General features: G+C 42.6%; 1 protein-coding gene across 19 annotated transcripts in view; it reads right to left on the bottom strand.

The window, feature by feature from the left end:
* MYCBP2 (MYC binding protein 2) overlaps window positions 1-18,124 on the bottom strand; it is a 184,351-nt gene that overhangs the window by 10,211 nt on the left and 156,016 nt on the right. For 15 of the 19 annotated variants that reach the window (XM_077343930.1, XM_077343931.1, XM_077343937.1 and 12 more), the window contains 14 exons: window positions 17,260-17,416; window positions 15,778-16,002; window positions 14,450-14,515; window positions 13,696-13,935; window positions 12,277-12,375; window positions 11,162-11,242; window positions 9,063-9,329; window positions 7,098-7,381; window positions 6,766-6,862; window positions 5,887-6,006; window positions 4,167-4,268; window positions 2,733-2,861; window positions 2,348-2,480; window positions 950-1,053 (listed from right to left, as the gene is read on the bottom strand). In XM_077343930.1, the coding sequence (XP_077200045.1) occupies window positions 950-1,053; window positions 2,348-2,480; window positions 2,733-2,861; window positions 4,167-4,268; window positions 5,887-6,006; window positions 6,766-6,862; window positions 7,098-7,381; window positions 9,063-9,329; window positions 11,162-11,242; window positions 12,277-12,375; window positions 13,696-13,935; window positions 14,450-14,515; window positions 15,778-16,002; window positions 17,260-17,416 (2,104 nt within the window). The remainder of the gene's footprint in view (window positions 1-949; window positions 1,054-2,347; window positions 2,481-2,732; window positions 2,862-4,166; window positions 4,269-5,886; window positions 6,007-6,765; window positions 6,863-7,097; window positions 7,382-9,062; window positions 9,330-11,161; window positions 11,243-12,276; window positions 12,376-13,695; window positions 13,936-14,449; window positions 14,516-15,777; window positions 16,003-17,259; window positions 17,417-18,124) is intronic. The other 4 variants (XM_077343933.1, XM_077343946.1, XM_077343948.1 and 1 more) reach the window with 1 other exon arrangement.

Genomic DNA, 18,124 nt, shown 5'->3' with positions numbered 1-18,124 from the left:
CCTATTTCTGAATACAAATCTGTGTCTTTTTCGTGTGTTCTCTAGGTGGGTGAACATGTACATCGCTTGCACAGTCATTGCTGATGAATTAACAGAATGATTGAGGATCAATTCTTACTTCAGAAACAAATCAGAGGCCCTTTTTTATCAAGTGGCAGGTTACAGTAGGGATGGCAGGTTACAGTAGATGAGCGATAGAGATGTGTCCTGAATAGTGCAGAGGGTTGGACTAGATGACCCATGAGGTCCCTTCCAACTCTATGATTCTATGATTCTATGTGAAGGCTCTGGGGCTCCCCAGCCCCCACCCCGGCAGTGCAGAGACCAGGCAGAAACCTTCAAATAGCTCCCACTTAAATATAGCCTGCATTTCTTCTACACTCCTGTTTACTCAGTGACCCAGACTAAATCGTGGTTAAGAATTCCAGTTCCAGGGGAAGAAAGAAAGAAAAGTTGCCTGTGTTTGGCAGTCAAAAGTAGAAGTCAGTTTCATTCCAAGGACACAATGAGAGTGTGAAACTTGTTGTTTCTTTTGTAATGCTTGTGAACAGAGCCCAAGTCTCCACATTTTCTGTCATTTGCAAATACATTTAAGAAAGTTCCAGAAGCCCACTTCTTCCTGTACACATAACTAGGAAGAGGAAATTTGGAAGAGCAAAGTAGCAGCTGGTGCTAAGCTTTCCCTCCCCAGCCATAGCAATCCCTAGGGTAGATTTTCAGGGGAACAGACAGAAAAAAATAATCTTCTGCCCCATATAACTCCCTCCCAAAACTCTTTTGGGGAAAATAAACAGTCTTGTCAGGGGGCTTCTAACATACACCTGCAGCTTACAGTCAAACCTTTCAATTGTGAACTGAAATAGCTCTACCTTCTGTCGATTAATGTGCCTCACAGATGCATGCAGTGAGTGGAGGTCCCAGGGACTCCAGGGTTTAAAGCACCACAAACCTGGCAATCGGCATCAGAACAGACGCTGCCCACGGCTGATAATTCGGTCCCATTTCTGCAGCCACAGAAACGACACGCTTCAGAACTGCTTGTGGTGGGTTTGCCTAAATCGACAAAGGGGAAGAAATCAGAACACCTAAAGGATTTCTCACTTCTATATGCCAGACAAAGTCAACATTTATCTGTGCAGAAATGGATCAAACAAGCGACTGAGCAAATACAGCTACTAAATAACATATTGTCAATGGAAGAAACATGCTGGCTGAAGCAGTAAAAATGTTTGAATATTAACTTGTTCTGCCCCAGTACTGTCTTCTCTAGCAGGAGCTCCCTGATGCCTCAAGCAGAGTTATTTTCCATTCATGCTACCTGAGCTGACTCAATCTGGGACTGCTAGCATGTAAACTATGCGGTTGACCATTGAGTATGGCCCCTCTCTAATAACCACATAGCATTCATATGATGCTTAATCAGACAACAATCCAATTTGACTTGGCATTTCCAGCTTTGATTGGTAATGCCTCTAAGACACAGGTCCCCAATGTTTTTAGAAAGTAGGCGAGGTCGGAGGGGAGGGGGCTCCTGCCTCTCAGGGCTTCTTGAGCAGCCACTGCAAATCTGACTGGCTGTGCAGACTAAAATAACATTGTTTTTGTGGAAGCTGACACTATAGTATTGCTTGTATTCTTTCTCATGCTCCTCTAGCCCAGTGCCTTTGTAAAAATTGCTCATGTCCCCTGCCTTTGGGCTTCCTCTATCTCAACTCTGCTTCCCCACAGTGGCCATTTTGTGGTTGCACCCACCACTCTGTGCCAGAATTCCAAGGGAGCCCACAGATTCAAAAAGGTTGGGGATCCCTGCTCTAAGGGTGGGGGATCAGCTTCCTTAGCCCTGATCCCAGAGATCATTCAACTGGGGATCATTACACTGGGGACTGAAACCAGACACTCAGGAGTGTCAACATAGATTCTGCCTTTATAGCTGAAAGATCCCTACATGAACTAGCCAGATCTGGGGATAGCAACACTATTGAGAGTACTCTGCTTTAAATATAAAACGATTCAAAAGAATAGATTACCAAAAACAGAACCTCTTATCTCTTCCATTATTCAGACCTCTGAAGGCATTAAGCCATCAGTTTGTTTCCTCGAGCACTTCCTACTTGCTCCCCCTCCCCTTCCAAGACTGTGAACAGAGAGTCAAACAGAATCAGTTCTTGAGCCCAAGGGATACTTAGCAATATTTCTGTGTTTAGAACCTCTGACCTAGTTATGTACTTTGTCTTCTGGATGCTTCTGTATTTGGTAGTAAATTAATTACATTTTCTTTGGGTGAAACACAATAGGAGAATAAAATTCCCTCTTACCCTTGTAAAAGGATGAAATGAAAATTTCCCACCTGTTTGTTCTCTGAATTCCACCATAGCTTTCATGGTCTTCGAATCTGCCAAAGCCATCAGCCAAAACAGTTTGGTTCTGCCACAGCCTTCATGAAGATCAACCTTGATAGCTTCTTCCTCCTCCTTGAATACCTGCCGAATTTGATCAAAATAACATTAAATTTAAATTTAGGACACATTTGCGTGCATGGGATTTACCCTTGCCTTACAACAGCGGTAGTCAACCTGTGGTCCTCCAGATGTTCATGGACTACAATTCCAATGAGCCCCTGCCAGCAAACGCTGGCAGGGGCTCATGGGAATTGTAGTCCACGAACATCTGGAGGACCACAGGTTGACTACCCCTGCCTTACAAGGTTGTGTTTTTTTTTAAATGCTTCTTACCTGTCTTTGGTGTGACTTTGTGCGTCGATGGAGATGCAAGAATCGATCACAATCTGTACACAGATTCCCACAGATGTTGCACAGGATGATAGCAGCAGTTTCCCCATCGTCATGGTTATCACACATAGGCTGAAAAAAAGATATGGAATGGTTCAGTCTAAGGTTAAACCTTCTCTCCATTCAGCAGGGGAGACAAAGAATACTTCCAGTTTTGTACACTACACTTTTGAGCAGAAAGATGTTTTGAAACGGTACCACAGTGTTGGAATATGCAAAATCTGTAGTATCCATGATTCAAAAGCATATGATGGATATCCAACAGAGGAGAAATGTATTTAGCATAGTTAGATTGGAAATTTCCTGCTGTTTTTCAAATTGTCTCCCTCCAGTGACCTGACTAGCTCATTTGGAGACTTCCTGTTCCTTTGAGCATACTTCCTCCCTGCTTGCCTCCAGAACAGAATGAAACAACAGAACAGTTAGACAGTCAGGACTCTGTCACTCCTTTCTATGAAGTTTGTTTTTCTTCTAAAAAAATTATATTTTGCTCTTTTAAGCAGCTTTGTGCTTTATACTCATTTGCATATTTAAACTCTGTCAACCCAGAGAACACTGGACACTAAAGAAGCGAAGGACAGTATGTGTTAATTTTTATGTTCCCAATCATTTGAGTGTATTTTTTAAATGAATTTGGAATGAGGCAGGCACTAGACTGAGGGCATTATGGTTTAGCTGGCTCTATATTGTAATAAGCCAGCAAAATTTCTTTATCAACTAGCAGATGAGCAACTCCTGAGCACCTGCCAAAGAAATTCTGGGTCCTGAACATACGCTGTCCCGTGGCTACATATTACAGTGGAAGACTCTTTACAAGACCGTACAAAAATGCTCAATATCAGCACAATAACTCCCCCAGCTGCCTTTACAAATTGAATTAAAGGGCAAAAATAAAATAAAATCACAGCATTTCCCAAGAAAGGCAGTCAAGCTTACAAGTGGCCAGACTAGAGTTTAAGCCTGTCCTGAAACTGGGTGAACAGCAGGAAAAATACAGATATTCAACAGCATGTGCTTTATTGTTGAATATTATGGTCTTAGTCTGGCGGGTAAATTTATGGCTGTGCTGCTTTTTGTAAGCCAGCAATCTGTTTTCCTGAGATTCCTTGTCCTGGCATGTAATAATTCTTTATGCCACTGGAATTGTTCTCAAGATTTTCATCGAAACTCTTAGGAACTTTCAAAACAACCAACTCAACACTCTGTTGCCCGGCCTCTCTAGGAACTGATCTCAGTGGCTGACCTTCCTTGGATGACGTTTGCATTCTTTAGGAGTGTGAAGGGCTTTGGGTCTTCCAATTTTGGGTCCCAAAAGCCACGCTCAGTATACGTCGACCTGGAGTAGAAAGCAGAAACAAACTCCTGTCCTTTTCTCACCATTTGTTTTTGCTGTCCATCCTTTCCCATCCATCTTCCAGAGGAGAGTCTATCTACATGGTCCTGGTCAAGCACACAAAGAGAGGCAAGAGCCAGCCACAGCTGTGGGAGGGGGAGAAAAAAAAGACAAGGAGATCATACAAAGTCTTTCAGCAACATCAACCGTGTTAGCTGGATAACAAAAAAGGAGTCCTGAGACCACGAGATGGACTGAACACGTTTTTGTGGGCTGAAGCCCAACTTTGTTAGAAGAATCAGGTGACATCTGGCAAAGAGGACTCTAGTCTGCAAAAACTTATGCATCAACAACCTGACAGGTGCTACAGAAAACTTCTTTTGTTTTAGCAACATATAAGCTTACATCAGCACCCTGGCAAAAGTAAGGGTAATGTTTAACTGTTCTGGCTCTGTGCTTTATTCTCTCTTGCAACCTCTCACCTATCAGCATTTATGACTGGCTTCCTCTGCTTGTTTTTCAGTTGAGATGCCCCCTGAACTGCCCTGCAGTCAGTGCAATTCAGGCAAGTATTAAGTAATTACCATGGTATAATTGTAATATACTATTCTTACTTTCTAAATCAACAGGTTTGGTCTTCTTCCTAGGACTACATGAAGCTGGATGCTGTGTATTCTTATACTCCTATCTTTGGGCATTTTAAAAATTATGTTTAAAACAATATTAACAAAAACACGGTGGGACAAACATGAATGTTGGATAGCCATGGAAGTTCCATTTTGATGTATGAATAAACACTTCTACAGAACAAGAGCACTTGTTTATGTGTAACATTAAAAATTCTATGCTGTGCAATCCAAACTTCTGCAGAACGAGACAATCTTTCTCTAAGATCCATACTTGGGGAAACAATGAATCGCAAAGAACTGCAAGGCAAACTTTAAAAGAATTCAGATCCAAATTATTGTGCACTTCCAAATGGAATTTTGTTTAAATGCAATATTCATGTTTTAACCGCAACATTTAAAAGTTTTACAATTAGTTTTGACTGGAATAGTCAAAATACAAATGGGGGCGGGAGGGGGACCCTCTGTACACATTTTTAGTGATCGCTTACATTCTCTCTCTACAACAGTGGATTCCAAATTTTAAAAAACCAAGAAAGCAAAGTTAACATTGACTGCGAGGGTCTTAAAACACAGCCCTGGTGTTCAACTGATGGATCGCACCCTGGATTAATGTGGATCAGTTACAGCACAACTTCCGCTGTCACTCTTTTGGGTCTTTAGGAGATACAGCAATAGAGTAGGACTGCCAAGTCCCCCCCTGGCTACTGGTGTGGGATGGGGGTGGGTGGGTTAGGGTTGCTGGGAAACTCTGGCTGGGAAACTCCTGGGGGTTTGGGGATGGAGCCTGGAGAGGACAGACATCAGTGGGGTACAAAGCCATAAAGTCCCCCTTCCAAAGCATCTGTTTTCTCCAGGGGAACTGATCTCAGTAGTCTGGAGATGATATATACTGTATAATTCTGGGGGATCCCCAAGTCACACCTGGAGGCTGAAACCCCTAAAGCAGAGAGAAGGAAGCAAAGGAAAATGATATATAACAAAATCAGAAGTGGGTCCCACACTACAAGATTAATCAATGACAGGCCCTAGATTTGAAAGTCTGGAGAGGTGGCTGAAGGTGCCATCAGACATGGTGCTACTCGACCGAACCACTCTATCACTCTATCAGTATTTCTCTGAACAAATACGCTCTTACCCGAGTTGTTGCAATGCACCGCACGGGGGACCGGTACTCTTCTTCCATTTTGGTCAAAGCAATGATTGTTTCAGCGATAGCGTTTTTTGTGACACGGGACCAAGCTTCAGACAAGTGACCCTATGGAAGAGGGATCTCTTTAAAAGCTTTGCTTAGGTCACGAAGATTAGTGTTATTGTGCCAAAATGAAAATGAAAACAGTGTTTTACTGCTGTTATTGTCTACCTGACCTGAAATTTTATACCACCACCACTAAAAAGTCCAATTTACAGCTGCTATATGCCTAACAGTGCAATGCTAAGGAGATTTGCTGCGGTCTGAGACTTCTAAACTGAATGGGCTTAGACCAGAGTAGCTCTCTACATCCTGATAAATTAGGGATCTTCTCAGAATAACCTGATCCATCCAGAGCCTTTTCTAATTAAAAGGCTGTGACAGACACATAAAATTTCACGGTAGAAATCCCAGGTAGGCCTTAGCTGCTAGTTTTCTTTGCTATTATAACTTAGATGTCCAGAAAGCTATATATATAGCAGCTTTCATAGCTGGAGACTGCCGTTTGGAATCTTCACTGCAGGATATTACAGTTTGTTCTTTATTATAGGCGAGATCCTATGAGCTTTCCATTCAAACGAGGAGGAGGTGGCTTTTCCTGATTCCTCCTTCCTTATTGCAGCTTCCATGGAACAGTGCGTTTCTTAAAGGCTTCTTCATTTTCAGAAGACAACTAGCAGTGCTCAAGGGGCGGGCAGAGAGCAGGAAGGCATGGGAAAATCCACCTCCGTGAGCAGAACGCCTGCATCATTTCACCCTTGTTGGCAAGAAAACACAACCTTGTCATGCTAGGGAAGAAAAACAGCTACACATTCTCGGACTTACGGCTGCCATGTCTTTAACAAGCTTGATAATGATCTCTGAAATCTGTGTTGGAGTTGAGCCCTTCATCCACCAGTGGCTTTCACCTCGCCTAATATAGCTAGAAAGGAAAATTATTATTATTATATTTTAAATGGCTATAAATAAAGAATTTGTCAAGTCAGGGTGGGTGGGAAATCATTGAGTAATATCTTAAATCAGAGTTCGGACCAACGGCCTTCTCAAGAACACAGTTTTAGAACGCATTGTTTAGAAGTGTGTACATGAACAGCAGGAAAACGAGAACTCTTTGTCAGCTGCACTGCAGATTGCTGAACCTTGTGGCTCCTGCTCACCTGGAGTTGAAAACCATTGGCAAGGTGACAGTCGTGACCCCTTTGCCGGCAGCCGTCCCAGCTGTCCCAGTGATGGTGGTTCCTTTGGCTTTGAGCTGTACAGTGAGGGCTTTGGCAATGCATCCCAGGAACATATCCAAGATCCCCAGCTTGTTCCAGTCTCCCTTCTCCGTCGAATGAATGATATCGCTTATGTCTGCCGGGGGTAGGGCCTTGACCCCTATGATACTAGCCAAGCGGCTGGGGGTGACCTCGGGCAGCACACGCCTCAGCAAGGATGTCACCTAGGAAAAAAAACAAAGTTAGTTCATTTTTCTTGCGGCTTGGAGAGGAGAGGATGCTGTTGGCCTCTGCTCACAGAGCTTTTATTTATTTTCTCTATTTTCTCTATTCTCTTTTCCAGCTGTTTATCTTTCAAGCCTTTTATTTTAATTGGGTTTTTATCTGGACGGGGAAAAGGTCTGTTTCCCCCTAATCATGCATGGCCAATTCCAATCTAGCTGGCAAAACACAATTCTGATCTCCCTTCAAAAACTGGGCTTCTGTCCTCAAGAACTTTTAAATGTGGGGGTGGAAAGCACAAGATCATCTGTTAGGCAGATAATAATAGATACAGAGCGGCAAACAGACATGTCGGGATCACCCGGGTTTATTTCTTCTAAATAGATTGCTGCACGTGCCGCTCACTTGTATTTCCTTCATTCCAACAGTTCTGGAAGGGCATTTACACTAGCCAGAAATAAGGCATTGCCCTCCACAGTTTTGGAAGGAATATAAGAAAATACCCTATACCCAGGTGCTTTGTATCTGCTCATAAGAGGAAACTGAATTAATTGAACATATGTTTTCCAATTGTCCACTTTACAGTAAAATATGTATGGAAATTATTAGCTCTGTGTTAGAAGGGCTCCCTGGGTAATCAAATACAACTAAGGTTAAATTACCTCCCCTCTGACAGGAACCATCAGACAACATGTCAGGAAGCTAGATTCTGAGCTCAGGCAACAAAGTTTAGGATGGATGAAATTTTATAATGTGGAATTTTTATCCTTTCATATAGATTTTTGTTAATTCTGAAATATTGCTTATATATTATGTACTTGCTTTAAAGTCTGGACTCAATATTTTATTTTTAAACTACAACTGTTACTGTTACTATTTTTGTACTGGTCAAGGACTGCAATAAATTGGATTTAGATTTAGATCTAGATGGAGAAGGGAAGGGAATATGAAGGGATTTCTTTCCATGCTCTGTGCAGTGTTTTTGCTATCTTATCTAACTATTTAGTAGTATTATAACTTAGAAGTCCCCTATTTGTTTCGGGAGGGGAAGAGTTATAGGAAACAGCTGGTTCATTTTTCTCCAGACTCAGATCATGTTCAATCATAGCTTTTTAGCCACAGGTAAAAGCCTAACATTCAAAAGAGAGAGAGAGATCATGACACCTGTCTGTCCCTCATGCTTTAATTCTGTACTGCAAACAGAAATATACCTTGCAACGGGCAAAATCAGTAGATATGCTTACAATAAAAAATATTTTCAGACAGAAACTGTCCTGCATTTTTTTCAAAAGGGAATTTATTGCTTGTAGAGTAATTCTCAAAGGAACCAGAAGAGAATTGTAGAGTTCACAAGGGAAGAGATTTCAACCCAAAATTGAACTTTTTCAATTCACATTCGTCTTTGGTTCAATGGGACCTCAAAGATACCCGTACCCTCAAATAGAGTGTGATAAGTTTCTTCTAATTCAACAGAACCTCAATAAGAGAGCACACCTTCCATTTTGGTGTGTTTAACATCACCATGACTCAATCGAGTATGTTCAAATGATTCTGAGTGATCACTGAAGTCGTTCTTATTGTAAGCATATCTGTTATTTTTGCCCACTGCGCAGAATATTCCTGTTTGCAGTCCCTTCAACTCTGTAATCCCTGTGTATACTTCTACCTTAATTCTGTACTGACCTGTCTTTGCACCCTTGGAGAAGCCGTATGCAGCAGCGAGAAGAGATCCTGGAGCAGAGTGAGCTGCTGGGCCAAGTACTGACGGCCCACGTTGGAGCCACTCAGGGCCAGGACCATGGACAGCAGCTCGAAGCAGTAGGCATCGGAGGACGCGTCTTCGTCGTTGGGCTGAGAGTTGGCATTCTCCTTGCTAGAAATCGCGTGCTCCCACTCCTCACGCACCCGCGTTGCCTCCATTCGGATGGCCTGCACAATATGGGCGCAAACCTGACAAGGGGGAGGAAAAGAGGCACAAGAGTCACGGGGCGAAAGACGACAGGCAACCACATGTGACGACGCCAATATAAACCAGAAAGGAAGTGGATTTGCACTTTGTTTTCATCTTGACACTAGATCTAACCGCTTTCTTTCTTCTGAGGTATGTATATGTGGCTAGGAAAGGCTGAGATGCTAGCTGGAGGGTCACTCTTGAACCATCTAATGGCCACCTCCAGACTGGACAACTGCAATTCACTCTATGTAGGGCTATCCTTGAAAATGTTCTGGGAACTGCAGGTGGGTGGTTCAGAATGCAGCTCACTGGAATGTCATGGTCAGCTCAAATCACTCCCAATTCCACGGCAGCTGCATGGGCTACCAGTTAGTCTGCAGATCCAATTCAAGGTCTCAGTGTTAATGCTTAAAGCCCTCAGCGGTCTGGGATCCTCATACATATGGGACTGCCTCTCCAGTTATGACTCCCTGTATTTACTTTGATCATCGTCCAGGGCAGGGGTAGTCAACTTGTGGTCCTCCAGATGTTCATGGACTACCATTCCCATGAGCCCCTGCCAGCAAACACTGGCAGGGGCTCATGGGAATGGTAGTCCACGAACATCTGGAAGACCACAGGTTGACTATCCCTGGTCTAGGGGACTCTTGTAGATGTTTGGCACCAGGATGGCCCGGTTAGCTGTCAGCAGGGGAAGGGCCTGCTCAGTTGTGGCCCCTACCCTGTGGAACGACCTCTGTGCCCTGCCAATCTTGATTCGTTTTTGCAGAGCATGCAAAGTTGAATTGTTTAGGTTGACAATTGGAGGACAACCACATGTTTGGGCTGTTCTAATAGTTGCATGGTGACAGCCACATATTTTAATATATTTTATTTGTTATTTATTTTTACACAGTTTTTACCTAGATTTTAATGTTGTAAGTCGCCACAACACCCTTTGGGTTATCGGTTGTTAAAAAAATCCATCTCATCAATCCATAAAAATTCACAGCCACACCTTTCGACAGGGTTGCAGAAACATGTCACTCAAGGGGCCAAACACAATGTTTTGCAGCATGAAAGCAGGGCAGGCGGATTTCCTTGGGCTCCTTCAAGTCCCCTCAGTACACTCTCCTTTGGGGTCTGCTAAAAAGGGATGTGGTTCTTTTGAAGTTTGCAGGTTTCTCTGAGGCCACACCTTCCTGATTTTGTGGCGAGCTCAGGATGGATGGATGCAGACCCCATAATCATTCCATATAAATAATCAGGAGATGCATAATGAAGGGAGTATGCCCACTCCATGATAAATAAGCGTGATACCTCTCCCCTCATTGGAAATTCAGATGAAATTCAGATGACATCCCCCCCCCCCCCGGTGTCAATCAGCAACTCTGGTTATCTTGTGTCTACTTCCTCTTCCCTCCAGAAGCAGGGGCAGGGGATGGGGGGGGGGGGTGAATCTGCCATGTTGTTTGGTTTATTGTATCTTATATTTTCTGTGTCCATTTTAATGGGGTTTAATGGGTTTTTTTAACTGGAGATCTGTAACCCACCAAGAGCCTGTCTAGGAGAGGTGGGTAACAAATTAAATAATAATAATAATAATAATAACGCACAGGTGTATTATGCTTCCCTTAAGTAGAAGTGTTAGAGAAACCTTCCTTCAGGGGGTCAGATACTATCTGTTGCAAACAGCAATGGTTTCTACTTGAGCAGGCTGCATCCCCTCTGTCATGTTGGGCCCCCTTTCTCTCTCCCCCCCCACCCCCGCGTTTGGAGGTCACAAATATAAACGTCTGCATGCAAATATGAAGGATGTCACCAGGGGGGAAAAATCCTATATACAAACCTGCTTTTGCAAATTTGTCAGTTTACTTCTGCTGAATATGATCCCAACCATGTGCTCTTTCAGATCGGCATCTGAAGTTGCCTTTAAAACCAAAAAAACATTAACATACTGGCTGGGCACATTTCACACTTTAATTTTCGTCATGTGAAAACCTAGCAAGGGAAAACGTTTCAACATTCCCATGCTCCAAATGGCACATATAACAGTACACAGCCAAAACAAGCCCACTGAAGAATACACATGCAGGGCATGCTTTCTTTCTAGAAGAGCACTGTCTACTCGTTCTTTTCCGAAGAATTTTTCACACACTGCACCGCACTCTAAAGGTCTGTCATAGTGGAACTCCTGGACGTAACTGCAGGCTCATTCGCTCCACTTAGGTAAAAGCTAGTGCAGGGCCCCCAACACAGTGCCCGTGGCACCCCTAAGCACCTTTCCTAGTGCCTGCCTAATGTTTTGAGAAGGCCAGGTAAGGATTTTGCCCCGAAAATTGACAACTGGAAATCTGACTGCCAGTGCAGCTCTTTCAAAATGCTTCTTTAGCAGCAGCTGTAGACGAAGCACAAGGATCGTCACTATGTGGCTAAAGGTAAGTTGCAGCGGCCATTTTGTTATTAATATTGAATTGTGGCTGTGGCATTTTTAGAGTGGCTGCTCAAGTGTAATTGGCAAATATGCTGAATCAAATAAACCCCCAATCTTTTTGATTATCATAGCATAGGAATAGTTTTTCCTTGTTAAATTAAGTGGAATCCCTTCACTGACTCTTAGACTAAATCAGCCAGCTTCTCCCACGGAATAGAGTATTTGCCGCTATTGTTTTGCTGTGACAAGTTTCTCTCCCAGCCATTACATTTTTTTAAACAAATAAAATGCCAAAAAGTTATAGATCTTACTCTGAATGCTACCAATTGATTTCCAACCAATGCTATAGAATCTAATTATTTCTAGAAATCCCTGAAGTCTCAGACACCAAATACAAAGCATTTTAACGTGATGTGCTGGCAGCAGTGTGCAGTTAAAAGGGAAAGAGTTGGGCACAGCAACTTCCGGTTTCAATAGAACTTGAACTGTTAAGTTTAGAACCATAGTAATTGTAGAACACAAATAAATACATTGTGTACTTTTTCTTCTCCTTCCGGCGAAGACAGCAAAGCTTTCTCTTCTTGTTCTGGGGTTGGCTCCGCATCTCCAGATATGAGTTTTCCAAAAACCTGTTTGACAGCAATGAAGAACAATACATCATAAGCTTTAACCAATAACCTTTCAAAGCACTTCATTACAGAGTTAAATATTTCTATGCACCATTTGCAGCGGATGATGTGTTACTTTTAAAATGCAAAACTACAAAATCAAAAACATAAAATCATATTATACTTGAGCTGAATGTAGATTCAGGTGGGTAGCCACGTTGTCTGAAGCAAAGTCTGAGTCTAGTGGCACCTTTAAGATCAACAAAGTTTAACTCAAAGTATAAGCTTTCATGTGCATGCTTATGTCTTCAGATACATGAAAGCTTATACCATGAATGATACTTTGTTAGTCTTAAAGAGCTGAATGTGTGTTAAGTGCTGTCAAAGCTGCTTCCTCACATCTTGCAAACTGAAGGCCATGGCTTCCTTTAATGAGTTAACCCATCTCATGCTGGGTCTTCATAATTTCCTGCTGCCTTCAACTTTTCCTAGCAGTCTTTTATAGTGACTCTTGTCTTCTCGGAATGTGACCAAAATACGCTGCTTCAGTTTAATTATTTTAGGTTCTAGGGAGAATCCAGGCTTCATTTTCTCTAGAGCCCATTTATTTTGTTTTCTTAGTGGTCCACGGTATCTATAAAACTCACCTCCAGTACCACATTTCAAAGGAATCAACTTTCTTCCTGCCAGTTTTCTACACTGTCCAACTTTCACACCCATACACAGTAATCGGGAATACTAAGGTATGAATTATATTGATTTTGGAGTGAATGAAACATCTGTACATTTAAGAATCTTTCATAATTAAAATGCTGATGACCTCAGTTTTCACAAATTAAGATTTTTCTAATGTTACAAGAGCAGCATTGGGCATCAACAAATAAAATGAGGCATTAGCGGCTCTTTCATTCGCATTTTAGGCTGCCTCCAGCGCATCAGCAGTTGCAAAGACTTATTATTATAGGTTCCTCTGGACTCATTCTCCACTTAAGAATATCAGTTCTGAAAAATCAGGGTTCTGTAGACTAAAGAATGCAGTTTTTTAAGTGCAAACAATGGGCGACATTAAGAATACACAATGATAGGAAAATATGGTTCGGAAGCAATGGACCCTCTTAGAACCATATACAAACCAAAGGCTAGAAGGAGAAAAGTAAGCTTTACTTTTTTAAAGAAACCATTTCTTTCTTTCCATCCTTCCTCCAAGGAGTTCAGAGTGGCAGTCATCTGGTTCTCTGTGGTCTCCCCACCCAAACAGTCCCAGACTTGCTTAGTATTAAAGATGGAGGCCACATTTACCCTGCCAAATGTGAATTTCTGTGTCACGATTCCGAGTCTCACCTGAGATGTAATGAGTCTGAAGACTCGCAGTGTTTCAGCTTCACAATTCCTTTGCTGAGCTACACTGGCTGAGATCTGGCCTGCTATTTTGATGCTTTCTCCATCCTTCCATCCCAGCACTTTCACCTGCCTAACTCTGAGAGTGTTCTCTGGTCCTTTCAATTCAATTTTGATGATGTGATTGTCGCCTCCCGGAAGTTCACTTGTTACCCAGCCAATGTGCCTTGAATCCAAGTCAACCTGGAGAGGACAAAGAGAGACTCAAATATTTGAAAACAAACACAAGGCTCCATGACGTCTATGAAAACAATTGGTGCAAAAGGCCTGTTTTTTTTAATTAGAAGATTCACATGCACTTGTTCATCATTTACCAGCTGCAGCATCAAGTCACGGGTTGCACGTATCAATAACCATCTCTACAGATTTAACGTCAAGGTTCAGCTTGAACACTGGACTGCGTGTAATCAAATGATACTCATATATCATGTACTCCTAAAAACAAACCATTTATTCTCCTTTGTAAATAGGGCTGGAGAGTTAGGAGCACTCAACAATCTTTGCCCTCTGCAACAATCTACAGGTAGTGGGTGAGGGACAGGAAACACTGCCCAAATTTCCCCCCCCCCACCATACCAATGAAGGAAACAGAGGCAAAGAGGTCTTGTGCACACTCAGGGAGACTGACTTGTAACATATCTCTTAAGCTTCAAGATATATGCCACTTCTGATGCAAATAAAACACTCAATTAATTACCTGCTTTATTCTGCAAAGATCTTCTACTGCTTTGCCAGTTAAAAAAGTCATTGATGTAACTTTGTTCTGCCAACAAGAAAAAGAGATCAACACTTTAAAATTGTCTGATTCAGGTTAAAATAAAGCATGTAATAAGAATCTCCCTTTATTGTGAACTAAGGACAGTAAACAATGGTAGAAGCACTTGGCAAAAAAAGAAAAGTAAACTGTTTTGTTCACGACTTGAAAAATCTGTAGATTTCAGCCTTTTTGTTGCATGTAGCAGGGCACTGTGATGTAGGCTTGAGTTATCTCAAGTTATCTACTCTACTGATGTCTTTAATATAATGCAATTTTTTTTAACCTTATGACCTTGGAGGTGCCCCTGAAATATTTTTCAGCCTTTGAGGAACACCAGAATTGGGCCAAAAGTGATGTCAGCAGGCCATGCGTCCGTGACATGGCAGAGGAGGACTGGTGGGGAGAGAACTAGGCATCCAAGCTCTGCCCCCCTTCTCAGGCTCCATAACCACATAAGAATACCACTTCCAGGTGAATGGAAGCAGGCAGTTCCTTGTTTTCATGGCAATTAAGGCAGGATATAGAGGAAAGGGGTGGGGAGCTCCAGGAAGCCCTGCTTGAGAATTCCTGATATAATGCATGCTTTCCAAGTCTACTCTCTACCTTAGAGCTCACATATAATGCCAACTAAGATATCAAGGATTTGGTCGTGAGTCAGTAAATTAACAAACCCTTCTTTATCAAATCTACTTGCACAAAGCCCATTGTATCAAAAAATACAAGAGAGGCCTCAGCAGATGTTTTTTTTTTGGGGGGGAGCTCTCCTTCCCCCACAGCCCCAAAAAGGCCCGCTGAGGCCTGGCAAGGCTGCAGCTGGAGCTGCCTGGGGCAGCAGGAGCACTGGTGGGGACTGGCTCATCCTCTCCCCCTGGCAGCACTGCCAAGGCCTGGCGAGGTCATAGCCAGGGCTGCTCAGGGTGGGGGTGAGCACTGCCCTCCCTCTTTCCCCCACCCCCACTGGACTGGCAGTCCCAGGCCCTGTGTTCTCCCTCCCAGCTCTTGCTTACTGGGTTGGCACCATATGGAAGTTGGAGGGGGATGCAGCCAGCGGTGGAACATCCCTCCTTACTGGCCGTTCACTGGACAGACGGCCACTCAGGGACGGGATAGCCGGGACAGCCTACCTAATTGGTGGGCAATGAATCCCAATTCCCCCCACCACCCCAGGCCCATTTTATTTATGCTACAGATGTTCAGATGTTTTTAAAAATTGTGGCCTCTTTATGCAATTTCTACTGTTCTTCAACAGAACTAGGGTGAAATCCTACCCCAAGATCTCGTGAGTTGTCAACATGAACAGACACGTAACGAGCATTGATTCCTTTGACACAGTTAATTGTAATATTTTTAGTCTTGTTTTTATCTTCGTCTCCCGATTCCCAGAAGGTTTCAGTTGACCCATCTGTCAAGCTGCCGATCATGGCAGGCCGGCTTGATGTTTTAATATCAACGATGCTGGTCAGGTCTTTTAAACAAATCACTATACAGGATTCCTGTCAAAACAATGAGGTTCCAGAGTAAAAAGAGGCAAATTCAAGTCAACAAATGCCAGCCACCGTGTACAAGGCCACACTGCCATGAAGTTCACTGCATGACCAGTGTTGCAGGTTTGTTGTGAGAGTAAAAGGGGGGAAAGAAGTACAATGCACCTTGACCTCCATGGAGCAAGGGCAGGATCAAAATATGCTCAATGAGATAAAACAGATTTCTCTATCATGGTAGACAAGGAAGATAAATGAACCTTATATATCTTTATCATCCCATAATAGTGACACTTTAGTTAAATTTTTGCTAAGGGATAGACCCACTTATTTCCAACATGGTAGCAAAATTCCTTTACATCTCTACTAGTCTAAGATTGAAAAGAATGTCCGAATGATAGTCATAGATAGGTAATGGATAGGCCATCTTATCACTTGGGTTAATGGATTGCTCTAGAAGATGTATTGATTCCTTGTCCCTGCAGTTAACTTCCTTGAGGTTTCTTCCCCCTTCTTCTTTACATGTTATAATCCTTTTCCCCCCACCTACAATAACATAATATTTGTTTCCAACAATGCATTGTTTTTAACATTGTTTTATTATCTTAATATTTTTATGTAGCAATACTCTTGTATTTTTTCACAACACATATCAATTAACTTTTATAATTGATTGCAGTTTCTATAGATGTATTATTTATATGGGTCAATTGACCGAATAAGCCAGGGGTAGTCAAACTATGGCCCTCCAGATGTCCACGGACTACAATTCCCATGCGAATGCTGGCAGGGGCTCATGGGAATTGTAGTCCATGGATATCTGGAGGGCCGCAGTTTGACTATCCCTGGAATAAACATACATACAATAAACCTTATATAGTATGTTTTCTCCTCTCATTTATTCCTCTCCTTTATTCATTTATATATGTGCATATGGCAATTTTAAGTAGCATCCAAGTAACATAAAGTAAGGAGAGACAGAATAACAAGGGAAAACTAAGTTTGATTTGTAAAGACGTGTTCCATGTTCTTAAAACAACTGAAACAGAAGCTTTCCTATTGATGCTGGCAAAGACTAAACAACGCAATCAGGATTGGGTAAATCTATGAGAAGTTATCCATTCAGGATTTCTCAGTAATTTGACGGTCAGGAGAAAAATAATCTGAGTGCAAATTATTCCAGCAAATCGTATTTTCAACAGTTGCCCATGTCTGGCTATATATTTATAATCTACTCCAGCTCTGATGGTATTTGAAGGTAAGACTTGCCTGATTCATAACTTCAAACCCTGACTGTATGCTGATGCTAAAACTCTCTTCACTGTCTCCGTCATCCGATTTGGACAAGATGTTGTTGATATGGTGGAAGACGTTGCTCTGGTGCAGGAACTGGTGGTCTGACTGCTTGAATTTGAGGCTCCAGCACCTGACAAACAAGAACCATTGTCTTGAAGTTTAACATCATCCATACACACACAGAGAGACCTTATGTAATCAGAGAAAGGCAGCCTTTGCTCTGGAATGCAGCAGTCGTACTGTACTATCTGACGACAGCCATCTGCACCTCTCCCCTCATGATGTATACAACTAATGGTTTCTGTATTTCCACAGGAGAGCTTGAGAAGTTCCGAAGTTTCACCAGTGTGAAAGCACTAAAGTTCTGTGAAACCGTTCATCGTGCAAAAGATTCAGAGGCTTTCTGGAATGCATCCTATGACTCCAACTCCACCTTTGGCAGTATGGAACAGAATCATAGAGGTAGAAGGTTCCATACAGCCCACCTAGTTCAAACCTCTGCTCAATGCAAGATCAGCCTAAAATAACCATGATAAGCACCTGTCTGTCGCTGCTTGAAGACTGCCAGTGAGGGGGAGCTCACCAACTCCTTAGGCAGCTGATTCCACTGCTGAACTACTCTGACTGTGAAATTTTTTTCCTGATATCTAGCCAGTATTGTTCTACATGTAGTTTAAGCCCATTACTGCGGGTCCTGCTGCCAACAGGAACCGCTCCCTGACCTCCTCTAAGTGACAGCTTTTCAAATACCTAAAGGCAGCCGTCATGTCCCCTCTCAACCTCCTCTTCTCCATGCTGAACATTCCCAGTGACACCTTGCGATTCTGATGTGGTGCTT

This window comes from Paroedura picta, chromosome 6 (assembly GCF_049243985.1).
Source record: "Paroedura picta isolate Pp20150507F chromosome 6, Ppicta_v3.0, whole genome shotgun sequence".
Classification (NCBI taxonomy): domain Eukaryota; kingdom Metazoa; phylum Chordata; class Lepidosauria; order Squamata; family Gekkonidae; genus Paroedura; species Paroedura picta.
Note: the sequence above shows the minus strand (reverse complement) of the source record. Positions and strands in the feature narration are given on the sequence as shown.